The sequence below is a fragment of the Lithobates pipiens genome, unplaced genomic scaffold (genome assembly GCF_037356315.1).
Source record: "Lithobates pipiens isolate NorthernLeopardFrog02 unplaced genomic scaffold, aLitPip1_a1.2 Scaffold_22, whole genome shotgun sequence".
In the NCBI taxonomy this organism is placed as follows: Eukaryota; Metazoa; Chordata; class Amphibia; order Anura; family Ranidae; genus Lithobates; species Lithobates pipiens.
The window spans coordinates 83041935-83063352 of record NW_027507784.1 but is presented as its reverse complement, the minus strand read 5'-3'; the positions used below and the strand labels follow the sequence as shown (position 1 = coordinate 83063352).

At 44.3% G+C, this 21418-nt stretch overlaps 2 protein-coding genes across 2 annotated transcripts in view; one reads left to right on the top strand and one right to left on the bottom strand.

The window, feature by feature from the left end:
- The window catches only part of MAP3K19 (mitogen-activated protein kinase kinase kinase 19), a 115212-nt gene that overhangs the window by 72457 nt on the left and 21337 nt on the right, over positions 1 to 21418 (top strand). The window contains exon 12 of the mRNA XM_077447807.1: positions 20202 to 20336. Coding sequence (XP_077303933.1) covers positions 20202 to 20336 — 135 coding nt within the window. The remainder of the gene's footprint in view (positions 1 to 20201; positions 20337 to 21418) is intronic.
- Positions 17426 to 21418, bottom strand: part of CCNT2 (cyclin T2) — a 103495-nt gene continuing 99502 nt past the window's right edge. The window contains exon 11 of the mRNA XM_077447810.1: positions 17426 to 17860. The gene's annotated coding sequence lies outside the window, so the exon portion shown is untranslated. The remainder of the gene's footprint in view (positions 17861 to 21418) is intronic.

The window sequence follows — 21418 nt, the reverse complement described above, 5'->3', positions numbered from 1 at the left end:
TAAAATTCCAACCTGTAGTGGGGATGTGGGAGTAAATGGGAGTGATGGAGTGCACAGGGCAGAGAATTGGTCTGGGCGGGCTGTTATTTTAGCACTGCTACCTTGCCAGGAGGGGAAACGCTCAGCTCGTGGTTTTGCAGGGCATTGTTCCAGAACTCCCAGGCAGCAGACAGAGGGTGATTGCACCTCTCAGCCAATAGAGCTTGTCAGGGGGCAGAGGGCTTACCAGACAGGTAGTGCTCAGAGGAAAGGGGAAGTTTAGGTAGGTAAACGATCCTACCCCCCATTTTCTTTCGGAAATTTGTCAATTGACTTAATTCGAATTCTATTTTTGTTTCATTTTCGTCACTGAAAGCATGCAGCTGACGAAAATGATGACGAAAATATTTTCAAGGACGCAATTAACACGGCTTTTAATAAGAGGCATAGGCATGCTTTTCCTTGTTAAAAGTGTCTGGAAATGCTGGCCGCCTTTTTGGTGTCAACACCCGCATAGTAAAACTCTGCAATTTACCAGGCAAAAGTGTTGGCTCTGGTTGTCTGTGCTTTAAAAAGCCCAGTTTACTTTATTTCTTTTTAAACTTTATTGAAATGTCACAGCATTACATTTCTTTCATTTCCACACAGCGCAGCTGCAGGGTGTAGAAACGCATTGAGGATTGCATTGCAGGACAAAATTACATGAAGAAGATATCTGCATTGCAGCTCATCCACAGGCTGCATTTAAGTGTGAACAGGACATAGAGAACAACTGTTTTCTGTGTGCTCTTTTCTAATGTGGAAAAGCCCTTTTTCACTGACCTGGAACAAACATACAGACTGAAATATCAGACCTTAAAATATACTATACTACTAAAAGTATTGGGACACCTGTCTTTACACACACATGAACTTTAATGGCATCCCAGTCTTAGTCTGTAGGGTTCAATATTAAGTTGGCCCACCCAGGTCTTCTCTTAGAGCTCCGAGACTCCTGAGCTACATCCGCCACCATCCTGCTTATCCTGGCCTCAAAGGAGCTGGCCACTTCTCCCTGCTGCTCACCCGGGGGCCCTGCTGTGATCGGAGCTGATATTGGAGCCGTGCTCTTCTCCTGCTGCTCCGTGGGAAGGCCTGTGGCCGGAGGCTCGCGGCTGCCATCTTGCCGCTTTGGGGCCTGGAAGCATCCGCAGCCATCGAGGCATACAGAGAGGTAGGAGACCATCCATCCTCCCATCCCTCTGGGCAGTCCCTCCTGAGTCCCCCGGTGGTTCGATTGACCCTCGGAGAGGAAAATAAAGGCTGCGGTTCGTTCCGGCCTAGCGAGGCCTGTGCATCCCCGGACTTTCCTACGGCGGCCACCCGCGGAGGACCATCGCGGCCGGCCCGTGCCTCGAGCGGAGGTGTGTGCCCTCCATCAACCTGCCCACCGCATCCTGATCCGGCTTGGGGGCCATATAGGGTATTAGTGCCGGGTCTGAGAAGCCTATGTACTGGAACTCCCTTGCTAATGCCATCTCTCCTCTGTGCCCTGATTCAGTTCCTGCCACGGCCTGGACGCTACTGCCTTTAAACCAGCTACTCCTGTCCCTGTTGTCCTCTCCATCTGCTTTCAAATACCCACTCTGCAGCTGCAAGTATTGGAGGGGGGTAACTGCTCCTGACACAGAGTCTGCACGCCTGGCTATCCTTGTTATATTGATGCCCTCATTGCCCCTGTGAGTGCGAGCCTGATACTCCTCCATATTGGAATTACCTGTATTGATCCTCATTCTACATCCATGCCGGCAAAGAATAAATCCGCTACCCCGCACTCCAGCAAGACACAACTGCCAACGCAAACTGAACGATCTGACACCTTACTAGCAGACAAGCTTCACGCTTTACTGGCTGAAATGAACGTGGAGGCGAGACAGGGAGGCCCATCTGCCCCAGAGGCCTCAACCTCTGGAGACACGGCGGTGATCCTACTTGCCATTGAAAACAGTAGATCCTCACTGCTGACCCGTATTGACAAGCTAACGGAAGAATGTAATTGCACACGGGCTGACCTAGACAAGTTCAGGGGCCGCCTCACTGAATCTGAATCACGCATTTCGGCCACGGAGGATCTAACTGCCAACCACGACCATCGCATTGAGGCGTTGGTGGGCACGGTTAAAATGTTGGTAGCTAAGTCAGATGATGCTGAGAACCGCCTAAGGAGAAATAATGTGAGGGTGCTTGGTCTGCCGGAGGGATCTGAGGGCGATCGGCCTGCAGAGTTTGCTGAAGCCTTCTTCAAGGATATCCTGGATCTGGCACCCGTCTCGCTGACCTACGTGGTTGAACGGGCACATAGAGTACCAACTGGCCGCCGACCACCTGGAGACCTTTTCTGGTACGGTTTCTCAACTATCAAGACCGAGACCACATCTTGAGTGAAGCCAGGAAGCGGCCCCATCTCAAGTATGAAAACGCCGATATCCACCTCTATCCTGATTTTTCGGCAGATCTACAGAGGAAGAGGAAACCCTTTCAAGACATCCGTAAGATCCTCAGAGAAAAGGGCCTGCCCTACAGTATGTTATACCCCAGCCGGCTACGAGTGGTACACGCTGGCACCACAAAATTCTTTGACTCCCCGGACTCCTGGTTCTCTACCCTGCGGTAAACTATCCCCCTTAGATGTGGCTCATAGTGCCCGCCTAGTACAGAATTTTGTCCTGAGAGGTCTTTTCCTTTTTACCGTCTGAATAACTGCACTCCTGCCTACTACTATCATTATTTCTTACATCCTGGAGTAAACGGAGCAAAGAAGATTGGAAGAAGGTTTACACCTGTGGACGTTGTCCCCCTACTTCTTTTTTTGTTTTTTTTTGTTTTTTGTTCTCTTTTTCTCCCCGAGTCTGTTTCCAGCTCAAGTACTGTAAGTCGCACTTCCCAGGTAACTGGGAAGCTGAACTATCTAGTTCTTCTTGCCCTGCGCTAAGTTTTGGGCACAGACTGTTCCGTTTTTTTTTGTTTTGGGATGAAGCTGACCTGTTCCAATGGTTCTGGTGGGTTGGCAGGGGTTGTTTGCTTGCTGCTAAATTATCATACTTTGATACTACTTACTTATGTATGTGAAGGTAATATTGTCCATGTGTGGGTGTTGGTTGTTCTATCCTATTGGAGGGGTGGCGGGCTGGGGGGGAAGAGCGGATTGCTCTCCCCCCTCCCTTTGGTGGACTACCCTGTTATGTCTGTATCTGCTAGATGGAGCTTAGACAGATGGAATGTGTGTGGTCTTAATTTTAAGAGAGCACTAATGTTTAAGTATCTACAGGCGCATTAGCCGCACATTCTCTTCCATTCTCTTCCTCCAAGAGACCCATCTGACGGGCAGCAGACACTTGGCTCTCCGCAGGAGATGGGTGAGACAGTCCTTTCACGCCACATAGTCTAATTATGCTAGGGGGGTGTCCATCCTCCTGAACAGATCCCTTAATTGCCAGGTTGAACAAGTTATCTCGGATCCAGGGGGGCGGTTTGTCATACTGCTTTTGACTGTAGAGGTCCAGATGTTTGCGTTTGTAAACGTATATGTTCCGCCCCCTTTTTCAACATCTGTGCTTCATGCGGTGTGTGACAAGCTGGCTCCTCATATGGTAGCGAGGCTTATCTTGGTGGGTGATTTCAATGGCATACTAGATCGGACTCTAGACACCTTCAACCCAACCAGGCTGCCGGATCCAGATCTGGGACACTGGGCCACGGCCTTGCAGCTCACGGAGGTCTAGAGGTGGAAAAATCCACGGATGCAGTGCTGCTCCCCGGCTATGCTTCCATATGTAACCTCGGCAACATACTTGTCTGCGGGGATATCAGACCATTCCCCTCTAGAGGTCATTCTGCAGCTTGGAGAGAGGGAGGGCAGGGGGGGTTGGAGACTTGCGACCCGCTGGCTGCGAGACAAGAGGGTGGAGGAGAGTATGTGGGGTAAGATTGATCAGCATTGGGTCTGTAATGATGATGTGTCCACTGCACAGGTGACGTGGGACGCCTTTAAGGCGACTATAAGAGGGGATTAAATATCTGCAATAAAGGCTGCCAGGGTGGACTGTGCCTCTGCGACTAGGGACCTAGAATCTGAGGTGCGTACGGCTAAAGAGAAGTTTGCAGCGGATCCTTCTCCTGGGGCATACTCCTCTCTGGCACAGGCTCAAAGGGCGCTCTCTATATACTTGTCTAATGTGACGAACTCCTCGGAAAGGTGGTTTAGAGCCAGGATATTTGAATCGGGGGACAAGAACGGGAGGCTTCTGGCAGGCCTGGTGGCTGACCCCAAACTTCAAACGATCGTACCCGTTATACACACTGAGACAGGGGGTGTGATTTCTAACCCATCTGACATCCTTAATGAATTTCTTACATTTTACTCCTCTCTATATAAATCCACTGCTATGCAGCTATCCTCTGAGCACCTATCCTTCCTCCGCGGACTGTCTCTGACTGGCCTGACGGGGGAGGATGTAACCCTATTAGAAGCTGACAGCTCGATTGCCGAAATAGAAACGGCAATTCGCTCATTACCACCTAATAAGACGCCGGGTCCTGATGGCCTCCCAGGAGACTGGTACAAAATGTACATTGCCGACTTAGCCCCACGGCTTCATAAGCTGTATGCCTTTAGTTTAGAGACAGGTTCTCTGGACGGGGGCGTGACCGGATGTTGAGGGAGGAGGTTGTGCGTGTGTGAGTGAGCGGCGTCTCGCTCTCCTCCCCATGCCTCCACACTGAGCGGCGTCTCCCCCCGCCGGCCCTCCCCGCCCGCGGTTGGATGGCGGCTTGAATCACGGACCCCACGCCGAGCGGACACTCTTCCCCCCCCTTCGCTGGCTGTTCTGCTGTGCGGCGGAACCTGTAATCCGGAAGTAGTGGGCGCAACACTGGAGAACGGACAGTCTCCTTTCCGCCCCCCGTGGAGTAGCTGTACTTGAAACTATCTCGGGACCGGAGGGCTGCGAGCAGAGAGGTTGAGAGGTATTCAATGTGACATCAGGCTCGTTGCACAGCCACTGCCAAAAAGATAAGACCGGAGTAATATGCAGAGGACCTCAAATAAAGGGGTGAGAAACAGCTGAGCGAAGAGAAATGCTTTCTGCATAAACAGGGTGGTGAGTAAATACTGTTCAATGAATCTGGTAATGCGAATAGTGAATAACTTTGTATATGCTATGGAAGGACACTGAATAGTTCCTGTAACTCCCACCCTGTATACCTGCTTTTTTTCTTTTTTCCCCCCCCTGCCTCAACCCAGATAATTAAGCAGCCCGCTTAAGCAATAACTTAAAGAAGTGGAGTTTTGTTTTCTGGTTTTCTGGAGGAGTTGTTAATTTATTCTAATCTCCAAGAATTTGTCGGGACATACAAAGCCTGAGCGGAGCTGTTGCTGCTAGACCCCCTTGGATCTGTTGGGTCACTGCCCCTTTTCAAGGTTCTGACTGATGTTGGGATAGCATAATAGGTTGTGGAAGCAACCTAGTAGCCCAAAGACTGCCAGCTCTTTAAAACACTGCTTTATACACTTGTTTGCTTGGTGTTTCTCCCCCACCTCAGCTTTGACAACTAAGGTCTCTTTTTTTAAGAGCAATATAAAGAACTCTACTGTATTCACTGGAGGAGCTATTAACCTATGGTAGAGAAACTGTTTCCATTTATAGTATTTTATTATTACTGGCCCGGTATAAAATCAAAGACATCATGCCATCGCATCGTGCGACTAAAGCAAGCCAAGCGGCTGCAGCTGCGAAACTTGAAAAATATGCTCACAACCCTGGTCCGGGCCAGACCCCTCCGAAAGGTATCCAACAAGGAAAGCAAAATCAAACTAATAGACTGTCAGGCGCCAAGGGCACTAGGAAAAGCCATGGGTCAAACCACCCGGGGATGGTATTGGAAGGAGGTGAAGACATGGAAAATACCCAAGGTCAGGCTATTGTTGCAGCCTTGGGGGGTGTGCCTGCTCCGGTTGAGGAGGGGGCTTGGGGAGGGGCGAAATCTGAATCTGAGCCAACATTAAAAGAAGTCCTGATGGAAGTTAATTCATGTAGAGAGTCACTGGGTGCTCAACTCATTTCTATTCAGGAGGAATTATCCTATGTTAGGCAAGATATTCAAAAAATTCAGGAAAGGACTACAGCCTTAGAGGGCCGGATTGGTCAGGTTGAAGACGACTTAGAGCCTTTGATACGGGTAGTCAAGACTATGCAAGAACAGTTAACCAAACAGGAAAGCAAATTGGATGAAATGGAGAATAGGATGAGGAGGAAAAATATTCAGATAGTGGGCTTGCCAGAATACTGTGAAGGATCAGACCCTGTAGCCTTTTTGGTGAAATGGTTTGGAGATGTGTTTGGTCAAGAGACATTTTCACCACTGTTTGCTATTGAAAGGGCGCATAGAGTCCCTGCAAGGCCCCCACACTCTGGTGCCCCCCAAGGCCAATTCTGGCTAAACTACTGTCCTATAAAGACAAAGAAATTATTGCACGTAAAGCCAGAGAGATGGGTAAGATCGTATACAATGGCTCCCGAGTATCAATTTTTCCGGACTTCTCGCCAGATTTGCAAAGGAGGAGAGCTAAATTTGGGGAAGTAAAACATAAACTCCGTCAAAGGAATGTGACTTATGCCTTACTATATCCAGCAAGATTGCGATTAAATGCACCTGGAGGGACTATGATATTTGAAAGCCCTGGAGGGGTTGAGGAGTGGTTGGAATCCCACCCTCAGGGACTATAATACTGGTGGACTGCTGGCCTCTTTCTTGGTTCTTCCCCCTCCCCCTCATCTCCCCCTGTTTTGGGGGGGGAGAGGGGGGAGAATGTTGGGTCGTCTTCGGCTGTGGGGGGGAGGTGATTGTTAAAGAAGGTACTTCTATTACTATTGATAGGGGGGGAGTGGGAGGGCGAGATAGAGAAGAGGGGGAGCGACAAGTATTTTGCTCCTTTATATGGGGGGGTTAGCGGGTTGCTCTCCCCATATGTGTGCTGTATGGGGTATATTTTGTGTTTGGAGTGTTTTTGGGGGGGGGGTAGAGGGGTGGGGGCGAGGGAAGGAGGGATTTCACGGTAGAATGGTGAGGGAAGCTATTGTATGGGAAGGTCACATTAGAAGGCCCCAGGGGGTGCCTAGAGAGGCAATGGGAGAAGTGTGTGTATTGAATGGTGGGTGTGATTGGAGAGAGGGGGGGGAAGGGTATAAGGGAGGGTAGGTACATAGGATGTAGAAAAGGGTGGGGGAAGTACACTTTAAGAGCACTGTATAATGAATATTTAACTATAAGGAAACAAGGTGTAAGAAATAACCACATAAAATTGAGTGTTAAAGATGGGGTATATGAATTTTGTAATAAGGATGGTCATTATAATTTGCAATGAGTGAACCCACAGTGTTAAAGGGGGAAAGTTTTATTGTGTATTCTTGGAATGTAAGAGGTATGGGAGATCCAAGGAAGAGGATGGCGGTTAGGTCAATAGCAGGGTCACAAGGGGTAACGTTTCTTTGTTTACAGGAGACACATTTCACAAATGCTTCTAGCTCACAGTTAAATTGGGGTGAATACCCTAATCAATATCACTCGATACACACCTCTTTCTCTAGGGGGGTTAGCACTCTGATTAAAGCAGGGACACCTTTTAATTGTTATCAGGTTAAGGTTGATGAACAGGGGAGGTATGTTTTCTTATATGGCAAGATAGGGGAAAAGGCTTTGGTTCTGGCTAATATTTATATACCGCCGCCCTCTTCCATGGATATTCTATATGCATTGGTCGAGTTTGTGTTGGATAAACCGGGGGTCCCATTGATGATAGTAGGGGATTTTAATATGGTTATTGATAAAGCAATGGATAGATTCCCTAAAGGGAGGATACAACAAGGAAGTACAATAGAAAGTCATTTTTTACAGTTTATGGGAGAAATGGGATTGAAGGACCTCTGGAGAATCCAGAATCCACTAGCCCGGTCTTTTTCGTGTCTCTCCGCCTCACACTCAACCCTGTCAAGGATAGATATGATCCTAGGGAACGATGAGGCAGTGGGATTAGTAAGTAAAATAAAATATATGCCAAGGAGCCTTTCTGATTATTCGGCAATGATGGCCTCCCTGGAGATGGAGAAGGGGAATCAGCAACGAGGGTGGAGATTTAGTCCCCTATGGTTGGAGCTTATGGGAGAACCAAAAGACTTACTTGATGCACTAAAGGAATATGTTGATTGGAACACAGATACGGCTTCGCAGGGGACGGTGTGGGATACATTAAAAGCCTACCTTCGAGGTCTCCTGATACAGCAGATCTCTAAAATTAAAAAACAGTCAGGGGAAAGGGAGGAAGTGGCCTTAAGGAGAGTGGCGAAGTTAGAAATCCAGTATATAAATGTTCCAACAATTGATAATCAGAGACAATGGTTGAGAGCCCAGCAGGAATATCGTCATATAATATTGGAGAAAGCTGAAAATAAATATATATTTCAAAAACAACAAGTATTTGGAGAAGGTGAAAGGGTTGGTCGGATGCTAGCGCATTTAGTAAAAACGAACTCGACACCTTCCATGGTAACAAGGATTAGAATGGTAGAGGGCGGGATATCTACAAATAAGCTGGAAATATTGGAGAGATTTAGAACTTATTATGAGGATTTATACCACTCGAACCAGGATGAGAAGGGGGAAGAAATGGATACATTTTTTAGTGGGCTGACAATACCTCACCTCTCTAAGGAAGACAGGGATACACTTGACGGTCCTATAACGATAGAAGAGATCCGGCGCATCGTGCAGGAAATGGCAGGTCAAAAAGCCCCAGGCCCAGATGGTCTCCCGGTAGAGGTCTACCTCCACCTTGGCGAGGTGTTACTGCCTGAACTGTTAAAAGTTTTTAATTGGGCATTAAAAACAGGAGAGCTCCCGTCTTCAATGATGGAATCAACCATAATAGTGATACCAAAAGAAAATAAAGATCCCCTCAACCCCTCGTCATACAGACCCATCTCTTTATTGAATTTGGACGTAAAGATCTTAGCAAAGGTCTTGGCAGCTAGATTAAATAAAGTGATAGAAAACCTTATCCATCCTGATCAATCAGGATTTATTCCTGGTAGATCCACAAGTATAAATATAAGGAGGGTTTTCTTAAATCTTCAAATACCAGTGGATGGTGAGGGCCAGAGAGCCGTCCTATCTTTAGATGCTGCCAAGGCCTTTGATACCATAGAGTGGAGCTACTTGTGGAGGGTTTTGAGGGAATTTCAGGTGGGCCCTGTATTTATAAAGTGGGTGAAAATGCTATATGGGTCCCCGGAAGCACGGATAAGAATAAACAATGGTAGTTCGGCAGGGATCCAGTTGAAGAGAGGAACGAGACAGGGGTGCCCCCTGTCCCCTCTCTTGTTTGCTATGGCAATTGAACCCCTGGCCATGTCCCTTAGATCAAATTTGGGGATAAAGGGATTTAGGAGAGGGGATGAGGAAGAAAAAATAGTGCTATTTGCAGATGACCTTCTCCTGCTTCTTGGAGATGTCCAGCATTCTATAGGGGAGGTAATGTGTAGAATTAAAGATTTTGGACATCTTGCAGGATTAAAGATAAATTGGGAGAAATCCTGTATATTGCCTATTGACCCCCTGGATAGTCCTTTACCTTGTGAAGCTGCACATATCTTGATAGTGACACAAATGAAATACCTAGGTATATATATATATTTGCTATGTAAACTCAAACATAAAATCAATATCTGGAAGAGATTACCTTTATCAGCAGCAGGCCGATGTAACTTAATTAAAATGATAGTTCTACCACAACTCCTATATGTTCTACACAACTCTCCAGTATGGATCTACAAAAAATGGTTTTATAAGGTGGATTCCATATTTAGAGAATTGATTTGGAAAGGGGGTCAACCACGCATTGGTTTAAAAACGTTGCAACTTCCCAGCGATGGAGGGGGAGTTGCTCTCCCACATCCATTCAACTATTTTTTAGCGGCCCAGCTACATCATCTGGTGGGAGAGGACCTAGAGGAGGGAGGATGGAAAAAGAAAACTCCTCTTAAACAATGTCTAGGTAGACCATTGATAGTGACACTAGAGGCAGGGATTCACCTGCGAGATGTTTCTACCCTGGGGCTGATGATAAAGGTATGGGAGGTAACTAAAAAAGTATTGGGATATAAGGGATTTACGGAGTATTCCCCCCTTTGGGATAACAATAATTTAGATGAAATACAGAAAATAGGACAAATAAGGGAATGGGAAAGGTATGGTATAAAATTTATTCATCAGATTTACCAGAATGGTAACCTGAAACAATTTCAAGAGTTAAGAGACCAGTTCGCAATTCCGAGGAAGTCTTTTTTTTTTAGATATTTACAGATTAGACATGCGTTGGGAAAACAGTTTGGGGAAGAGGCAATAAGATGGTGTGAGATGCCAGTAATTAAAGATATATTACGAGCAAAATCAGGGAAAGGGTTAATATCTAATGTAAATTTGTGTAGGAAGACCCAGGTAAGAAGGCAGGAGCAAATGAATAGGGAAAAATGGGAGGTAGATGTGGGAAGCATCTCGGAAGATCAGTGGGAGAGGATTCTTGAGCTGGCACCTTGGGTGTCCATTTCCACCCCCCTCAAAAGCTTTCTCACCTATTTCTGTTGTATAGCGCATACTACACCCCCAAGAGGCTCTTTCTGTTTGGTAGAAGATGTGATGCGGCTTGCCCTAGGTGTGGAAGGACCGAGGCAGATATGATACACATGTTTTGGAGATGCCCCAAGCTATACCGGTATTGGAGAGAGGTAGTGACGATAATTAATCGAGTGTTTGAGATAGAAGTAGAAATGGAACCAATGGGGTGCATGTTGGGGTGGATTGACGGGGGTGGCGATCCCAAAGATAGTAAACTGGCGAAAATAAGGTCCCTTTTTCAAGCTAGGAAATTGATAGCTCAGAAATGACAGTCTCCAACACCCCCTACTAGTGGAGAGTGGGTACAGAATATGAACAGGGTTATTCTTAAGGAAAGGGTTGCCTATATAAGACAGGGTGGTATCAAAAAATTTGACAAGATTTGGAAGTCGTGGTATGAGAAAATGAATGAAGGGGCTTATTTTTTAAAAAAAGAAGAAGAGTTGTTTGTCAAGGAATAGTGGAAGAAGTGTGCTTGAGTGAGTGGGGGAGTTGTTAGTTAAGAAACAGCGCAAGGAGCGGGTTTGAGTGAGTGGGGAAATGAGATGAACGTGGGGAATGGTAGGATGTAAAAGGGTTATATGCAATCTGTATGATATTCTGGTTTTATATGATAATGTTGTATGTTATGTTTAAATTGGGAAAGAAAATTAATAAAGAGATAAAGTTAAAAAAAAAAGAGACAGGTTCTCTACCTGATTCGATGTCGCAGGCCCACATAGTCCTTGTTCAAAAGCCCGGAAAAGATCCCTCCTATTGTTCAGCATACCGCCCTATATCCCTCCTTAATTATGATCTTAAAATACTGATGAAAGTGCTGGCCACTAGGCTGATGGGCATCCTCCCATTTTTGGTTGACATAGATCAAACTGGTTTTATGCCAGGGAAATCGACTGATGTTAATATCCGTAGAGTTTTCACTCATCTACAAATCCCTTCTACGGACCAGGACACCAGGGTTCTTGTGGTCCTGGATCTTGAGAAGGCATTTGACTCGGTGTCCTGGACCTACATGGAGGAGGTACTCAAGTTATATGGTTTTGGTCCCATTTTTAGGGAATGGATCCAACTATTATACTAGAAACCGACAGCGCAGATTAAATTGGGGGGTAGGCTGTCTTCCTCATTCCCAGTGGAGCGGGGCACCCGACAGGGTTGTCCTTTATCCCCAGCCCTTTTTTCCTTGATGGTTGAGCCCTTGGCGGTTGCGCTGGGATCCTCGGGCGCTGTTCGGGGGGTGCGGGTGGGGTCCTTGGAGGAAAAGATTGCACTCTACTCTATGCTGACGATATTATCCTCTTCCTCCGGGACCCTGGGCCGTCCCTTCGAGCGGCGCTGGAGCTTCTATCGAGATTTGCTGCTATGTCGGGCCTTAAGGTCAACTGGGACAAGTCCCAGATCCCATCGGTGGACCCGGGGGCTAGCAGACTCCTCGCTCCCGCTACAGTGGGCCGAAAACATTAAATACCTTGGTGGTATTATTTCTCCCAGAATACAGGACTTCTGTAAATTAAATCTTCTTCATATCCTGCAAACTACGCACAATAGGCTGAAAGTATGGGCCAGTCTTCCCCTTTCGCTGATAGGTCGAATTAATTTAATAAAAATGAAACTGCTCTGCGATATGGATACCCAATTTTGACGCTTAAATTCTCACATAACTAGTTTTTTGTGGGGCACTGCACCTCCCCGGTTCCGCTTGTCCATACTACAAAGACCTTGGACACAAGGGGGCCTGGCATGTCCTGATTTTTTCCTTTATTTTATCGCGGCGATGCTGGCATATGCCCACGGCTGGTTTGCCTCGGACGCCACCAACACAGCAGTTGCCTTGGAGGCCTCCATCGTGGGATCATTCGAAGCACTGCGGAACATTTTGTTCAGGGGTCCTAGAGCTCCGCACCCTCTCACTACTTCGATGAAGACGGTGCTGAGGGCGTGGTCTGTGGTGGTCGGCTGGGCGACGGACTTACTCTCCTAATACCTCATTGTGGCTCACTCCCTCCCTACCTGAATTCTACTCTATACCAGACCTGATCGCGTGGGCGTCAAGGGGCGTTCGGTATGTCCATCAAATCTGCGAGAATGGTGCGTTACTGACATTTGACCAGCTGAAATCTAGATTTGATTTACCCAATACACATTTTTTCCGGTTAATGCAGCTTCGTCATGCATACAGGACTCAGTTGGGTGACTCTCCTGTAGCCCTATACCAGTCTAACATGGAACTGCTCCTGCATCAGAAGACGTTGCCTAAACCTCTATCCACGATTTACAAGGCTCTGCAGCCCTCTGTTCATAGTGGATTGGAAAAACCTTGAGACTTTTGGGTGGCGGAGCTGCCGGAGCTGGATGGGGAGGACTGGGAGGACATATGGGACTCCCCTTCAGATATTTGGTCTCTTCTAGAGACCGTCTGATCCAATTTAAAATATTACATAAATTTTACTATACTCCATATAGGCTTCATAAAATATACCCTGACTCCACGCCACAGTGCTGGCGTTGTCGGGTGGATTCGGCAGGGTACATCCACATGATATGGTTCTGCCCCGAGGTGCAACACTACTGGTCGTCTCCTTTATTACTAAACTAACCACGATTCCTATACCACAGACAATTGAGATTTGCCTGCTTGGTTTGGTAGACGCGGTGGTCCCCTCGAGGGCAGTTCGCACATTACTGAGTTTGTTACTTTTTTTATGCCAGGAAACTGATTGTACTCCGGTGGAGGGCTCCCTCAGCGGCACTCACCCTGAGTGGATGGAAGTCATTAGTTAACCTTGCAATACCCTTATATAGGGAAGTATATTCTAGACGGGGGTGCCCTCAAAAGTTTCAGAGGGTTTGGAACATCTGGTTGGAGTCTGAAACAACAACTGTGGAACAGGAGAGCCCTGTGGGATTGTCAGCCCAATCTAGCTCATAGATGACTCCCTTAATGGTGCCGTCTGGATGACACCTGAGCCGCCCGATTGCCGGTAGACACCCGCTGATTAACTTTTGTTTTGGTAGACTACATACAGTAAAATTACTAAACCTATGTCGAACACTGTAAAAGGTGTTTCTCCTGTCAACTTTAGCAGCAAGCTACGGGGTTGGTTTCTCTCTCTGTTTTTAGGGTTAGGCTGATAGAGTTAGGTTGTAATGCCTTACCTACTGTTTTCTTGTTTTATGTTAAGTGAGCCCAAGAATGCCCAAAAGGCTCTGTTTTGTAAACCTTTATTTTTTTGAAAATAAAAAGAATTTATAAAAAAAAAAGTTGGCCCACCCATTGCAGCTATAACAGCTTAAACTCTTCTGGGAAGGCCATCCACAAGGTTTAGGAGTGTGTCTATGGGAATATTTGACTATTCTTCCAAAAGCGCATTTGTGAGGTCAGGAACTGATGTTGGACAAGGCCTGGCTCATCGGGTTGAGGTCAGGACTCTCTGCAGGCTTTATGTACCTTGCTCTGTGCACTGGTGCAAATCATATTGGTGGAGGGGGGATTATGGTGCGGGGGTTTTAAAGGGGTTGATCTTAACCCCTTAGTTCCAGTGAAGGGAATGCTTAAAGCGTCAGCATACCAAAACATTTTTGACAATTTCATGCTCCCAACTTTGTGGGAACAGTTTGGGGATGGCCCCTTCCTGTTCCAACATGACTGCGCACCAGTGCACAAAGCAAGGTCCATAGAGACATTTATGAGTGAGTTTGGGGTGGAGGAACTTGAGTGGCCTGCACAGAGTTCTGACCTCCACCTGATAGAACACCTTTGGGATGAATTCGAGCAGAGACTTGAGCCAGGCCTTCTTGTCAAACATCAGCGCCTGACCTCACAAATGTGCGTGTGGAAGAATGGTCATACATTCCCATAGACACACTCCTAAACCTTGTGGACGGCCTTCCCAGAAGAGTTGAAGTTGTTGTAGCTGCAAAGGGTGGGCCAACTCCATATTGAAGTTCGTGTAAAGGCAGGTGTCCCAATACTTTTGGTAATATAGTGCATCTGTCACTTAACCACTGAAGATGGTAAGCTTGCACGTCAGGCACAAAAGCATAGTTTTGCTTTAATGAAGAGCTATAAAGCAACCCTGTCATGACAATTTTTTCAAACCAGGAAAGCCTGCAAAACAAAAAAAGAAGCACTTCCGGGAGCATCTCTCCTGGGCCCCCCTGCAGCTCTCACTGGTTCCTTCTTCCATTCTCCACTTCATACAGGCTAAAGTAATTATTATGTGAAGGTCAGCTGAAGGAACAGGTGTAAGTTCTAGGGGACCCAGAAGACCGATACTTCCATAGCTGGGGGATGATTTCTACTAAACTGGGTTCTTCTAGTGGTCTCCGTGGGAAAGGTGCTGTAAAAGTATTTCCTCTCATTTTGCAGGTATACCTGGTTTAAAAAATTAATTTCATGCCAGGGTTGCTTTAAACCTGAATGTTAGGCCGAGAAAAAAAGATACAAACGAATGCAGCTATAAACTGAATATATAGATTTTTAAAATAGTCTAAGTATCTGAGTCCCATACACTTTCCTTCAGGTTTACCAAAACCATGTAGTGAAAGGCCTGACTGATTGCATACAAATTAAAACTCCTAAGGTTTGACCTCATATGGTTTCGGTACCTCTCAAGGAAAAAATAAGCAGAAAATCTGATAGTGTGTATGGGGCTTTAGTCGTAGGGACTTCATGCACTACTTTGGTCTGACTTTCATGCAACTTTAGGGCCATAGAATTCAATGTTAACTCTCAAAGGTTGCATGAACTTCGTACCTGAATGTTATATAATGCAACAGCGGGTCCAACTTTGCAGATGGACAACAAGTTACATCCATGTCGCACCCATCCATAGTTGCACTCCGAAGTCGTGCAACTTTGGATTTGTACAAGTGTGCATGGAGCCGAAGTCTTAATGCCAAATTGTGTAGGCTTACTAATGAAAAATGAAGAAAGTGTAATGCAAAGCATTTCTGCACTGTGACAATAAGCTCGATAAAGTGGAACTAAATCCTCCTATCCTTTTCAGCCAAGGAAGCGGACTTCTTGGCATCTGTTTTGATCTGCAACTGACATGGTGCTGCACATCAGTTATGACTCCAGCCATTTGATGGTGTGACAGTTTGGTTGAGAGCACAAAATAATGTGACAATTACATCCCAGCTTGCTGGGAATCACTGTTTTTTAAAATTGTTAAAGTGATGGGTTTAGTTCTGCTCTATGCTGGCCATAGACAGTTTGAATCTCCGCTGGTTCAGCAGGGACCAGAGATCATAACCATGTATGGGCAGACAAATTTTGTTATACCTGGTTATATTTTAGTAGGAAAAAGACAAAAAGAAAACACAAGACAAAGTTTAAAAAAGCCAACAAAAAAAAACGTTGGTTAGTATATTTGCTCTACTTTAACATTATTCAGTAGCAGTGCATTTTTCAGTTTAGGACCTACACCTTGCTTCAGATTTGGCAGCCATCAAGCTCTGATTGGTCATCTCTACTGTCCATTTTTAAAAAAGTCAACTGGAAAAGAGCCAAGAATGTCACCCTGGTAAACATTGTCAGCTGCTATCAGGAATGAAATTCAGAACAAGGTGTAATTCCATTTCCGTGAAAATATATACAAATATATACATATATATAACATTTTGATTGCTAACTTTTATTCAGACATGACAACGCATCTTAAGGAGCATTGCAGTACCAAATTACAGATGGCAAGTTGGCAGTCAATGCAATCTGTGCGCTCACTGTTGGGGAGATTGGGCTGCCATGAATCAGAGGTGATATAGTTAAAGTACACATTGAACAATCAGAGATGAACATGCTGAGATAAGGATTCTGTTAAATTTTGCAGAAAACATTTTCTTAATTTTACAGATTTTTTTTTTTGACCTTGTAGATACACATCTAGTAAACTGATGATTTAAACTGAATAAATTACAAGAGCCAGATGCCCAGTATGTGAAAACATTGCTTCCTCCTAACTTATGAGTTTTAGAGTCAAGAATTCTTATGTTTCTGGCTACTTAATAGTATCTGCCAGTGAATAGACTGGACTGACTCTTGAATTCTCAGAATTTGTCCACCATGCTTTAGCGTAGGTACATACAGTACATTTTTTGTGCCACAATTAAGTTGCATCTGGGTTGATTTGGTTAAAAGCAAATTGCATATTTTGTGAAACGTGTTCTCTTCAGCAGCAAGTATTCATGTGAATGTATTACTCAGCCCCACCAAAACTGTGGCCACATTTTACAAAACAGTCGCAGTCACAAAAGCAGCAAACTGATAGCAACTCTTGGTTATGGTGAAGATAACCTAGTGCAGGGATATGCAATTAGCGGACCTCCAGCTGTGGCAGAACTACAAGTCCCATGAGGCATAACAAGACTGGCAGCCACAAGTATGACATCCAGAGGCACGATGGGACAACGGCTGGAGGTCCGCTAATTGCATATCCCTGACCTAGCGAGTACCCTTTAAATAAAAGTCTTGTAGCCCCCAGGCAACACTGCCAGATGCAGTCTGTACTGGAATGTCAAATTCATGGACTGCTTAAGTGCCATGGGGTATACTTTGCTAAATTAAAGTGCAGCTTTGGATTTCCTATGCAATATCTAAAGGCAAGAGAGTCAAACTAAGTAGAATTCATTATCTATATTCAGACCTGCCCATATAGACTATGGAAAAATAGTTAAGTTTTCTTGTGATTAGGCAAGCCCTTCTACACTGGTCTACAGTTCTCCGACTGCCTAGACGCAGCCTTACCCCCCCCCCCTTTTTTTTTTTTAAGCAAGAAAACTAGACGGTAATTACTGGATGTAATGGATACAGTCAGGAGTTAACATAAAATCAACAATGTTGTAAATACTATTTACATAGTCGATTCCATAGCTCTGGTGTACCATGTCAAACCTGTCAGAAGTAGAGGGACATTAAAGTAATGTAAATTAGATATCTGCTTCAATAACACATAAAAATAAATGACGTTTTAGTGTTTCCATCTTTGGGATGAATTGGTCATGATAAAAAGCAAAACTAAATTAAAACGTCAAAACTAATTCACACGTTTTTGGACCACACTTTGTCATGTACAATTGGCGTGCAGTCCCGTCCTGAGAAAGAGTGCTTGAGGCTTTTCCTTTCTTCCAAAGGAGTGTCTTCACATTCATCTTGAGTCTTACCAGTAGGAAGCTAAGGGGATAAAGAAGTTAAATAATTTGGATGGATGGCTAGAAAGAGACAGACTACACAACAAAATAAATCACAATATGGTGGGATAGAGAAGTTCTAGATCATGAGTTAGGGTTATGGTTGGGTAGGCTGTTGTCATATGAATAGATCAACAGGCAACTATCGTATAGAAACCTCAGCAAGGTTCTTGTAACATAGAAGGAAGACCGCACCACACCAAAGAGGTTTGTGCAGAATAATTTTATATGTCTGTAGTAAAGTCAATGCGCTTCAGGGTTCCTCCCTTCATCAGGTCTTAAGAAATGCAAAAATGGTCTCGATTCTGGATAATTAGCATTTATATGCTCAGAAAAAAATATTGGATTTTCAGTCTTCTACACAGCACAAAAAGCAGCAACACCTACACCCAAAGTAAATAGAGTAATACGGATAGTTCAATTGTGCTAAATAAAGCATGCCAAAATAAATCTAATACATAGTATAATTAACAGCATTCATTTTAAGCGCTAAAATTCTAAATTGGACATTTAATTCATAATTGAATTCATTACATTTGTTATTTAAACTTTCAGTCATTACTGCATCTCAGGATAGTTTTCTCTACACAAAATATATTGTTTAGAGCTGGAATAATTTTTCCACCTTCTAAAATAGTAATTTTACATGTAAAAATACATTTCACACTTTTTAGGCTTCGGGATGTACAGGAAAGTGCAAAACGCAGCAAAATCAACCAGCGGTCAAAACCTCCCTATTCTATTCTGAATGCGATACTTCCGCATTCAGGAGAGGGAGGTTGAATTTCTCCTAACTGCAGAAGCTCTTAAACCAGTGATGGCGAACCTTGGCACCCCAGATGTTCTGGAACTAAATTTTCCATGATGCTCACCTACACTGCAGAGTGCATGGGAATCATGGGAACTGTAGTTCCAAAACATCTGGGGTGCCAAGGTTTGCCAACACTGTCCTAAACTATGCTAAAAGCCTATGTGTACATGAACAAAGGTGTTTATGGAGTTCAGTTTAGGAGGTTTGGCAAAAAAATAAAAAATAAAAAAAAAAACACGAAAAGCTCCGAAACTCAAGTTTAGGAGCTGTAGTATACATGAAGCCTTGTAAGATAATTAAGTTGTGTGAAATGTAATTAAACCTATAGATTAAATATCTATAGGTTTAATTACAGTTCACACATTTTTTACATTTAAGTAGCAGCTTCACTTTTACCACTTATTTTCATTTGGCACAGTGGGGGTAGAAAAATATAGAGGCCGGATTCATAGTTTTTCATAGATAGAGATATATATATATATATATATATATATATATATATATATATATATATATATATATATATATCTCTATCTTTTTACCAATGGTACAGCAAGATAATTAAGTTGCATAGAGGAACGTCTGTCACACTTACATGCAAATTAAATTGTTTGCGTTATGTCTGAAATCATTTTAAAAATGATTAAACTACCGAAAGCCTTATTATGTCATACACCAGATATATAAAGTCTACACACCACTGTTAAAATGCCAGGTTTTTTAGATGAAAAAGTAAAAACGTACAACATTTCATAAACATGCACACCCTTAAATACATTGCTAGAGCACCTTTTGATTTTATGACAGCATTCAGACTTTTGGAGTAGGAGGCTTACAAAGCATCAAAGGAATCTCATTGCTGGAAGGTTTCATGAAGTCAAATGTTCTCTGAAGAACATTGTACACTAGTGTAAACGAGACCTTACTACAATATACTGAAAGCTAATCGGTTGCTATGGGCTAAGTCATTTGGTGTGACTTAGGCTGGCCATACATTATACTGTCTTGTACAACTTTCCTTTATATTTACCAAAACCATATAATATGGGGTCAAACCTAAACACTTTAACTCTGTAACGCAAACAGGCAGGCCCTTGTACTACATAGTTGAAGGTAAATCTAAAGGAAATTAAATAAGAAAATTGAATAAGAAAATTGAATAATGTATTGGCAGCTTTAGCGTTTGCTCATTTATAAAAGAACAGGCATTCACTATCCAATCTCCATCATACAGGCCATTCATAAAATACGGTGCGCTCTGTGAAACCTATGGTGCCACACAGAGTTCTCTGATTGGATAAGAGCTAGTCATGTGACTTTGATGGGCTGGCCATTTCCCCCATTCATTCTTATTTTTAAAGCCAAGGGAGAGCAATGTACATCTGTAAAGCATAATGATGTGAATGATTTTTAATAAAAATGTGCAGTGTTTTTTTCATCAGTGGTATTGGCCATACTGCTGCTTTTGGAATGGACCGTTAAATGGATTGTCCTACTGGTTTTTCTTTTACAGAACAGATGTTCAAGCCCCACGGACAATGACATCAATAACTCCAACCAATCTGGAAACTACTTCAACACTAGCAACAATGACAGCTCCATTTACTGGATAAAAGGAGAGGTGTTGGGCAGAGGAGCGTATGGAACGGTAAAGCCTGTTATGTTAGATTTGTTAAAGTACAAGGCCAATGTCTGTGGTCAGGGCCCTTAACTGGGGGTATCCACACCCCTTGGGATTAGGGACTAAATCTCTATATAAAAACAAACTATAGGTTTTTGGTTTTAGTAACTGTACTTTTGTTTTTTTGCACAAAACCACAAAAAAAAAAAAGTTCACTAGTTGTAGCTTAGCTTGTGTATTTGTGGTTTGCTGTTTTTAGATAAATATGCTAAAAACCTTAAGTTAGCCTTTCACCTGTTCCTAATTATCCATATGTAAAGTAAAATCAAGTTATTGGCTTATTTAATATCATACATGAATCTTACATGACTGACAATGATGACTAAAGGTTTGGCAATAGGGGTATAGGGGCATATTTGGCAATCCATTCAAGTAATCATAAAACATTAAGAACCCCTGTTGAAGGTGCAAATGCAAAGCCAGCCAGCAAATCTCCTTTGACAAAAAAGGCCACCATATAGGCTACTTTAGGAGCCTAGTTCTAGGACCCTTGGTAGTGACCAGTGGTCAGACAGCGACAATGGCGCAGTAGTGGGTAAGAACGACCCAGTTCTAAGACCCTTGGTAGTGACCAGTGGTCAGATAACGACAATGGCGTGTAGTGGGTAAGAACGACCCAAGCATTAGGCCGACTATTGAAGAGGAAAGGTTGGATGAGATGACATTTGTTGCAACAATGGTCCAAGAATCTAGCTGGATAAGGGCAAAAAAAATAATACATTTGTAGTTGGAGGACAGGAAAAGGACTGGGTTAAGGCCAGAAAATGGGTATTGTGCTCCAACTATTCAACAAAGGTTTCATACCCAAAAGCGTAAACCTGCAGAGAGTTTGTACTTAAATCACTAAGGCTGCTTTCACACTGCAGCGGGAGCGGCGTCGGCGGTAAAGTGCCGCTATTTTTAGCGGCGCTTTACCGTCGTTTTAGGGACGGTCTGCGGGCGCTAGCGGGGTGGTTTTAACCCCCGCTAGCGGCCGAAAAAGGGTTAAACCCGCCCGCAAAGCGCCGCTGCAGCGCCGCTTTGCCGGCGGTATTGCCGCGGTGTCCCAT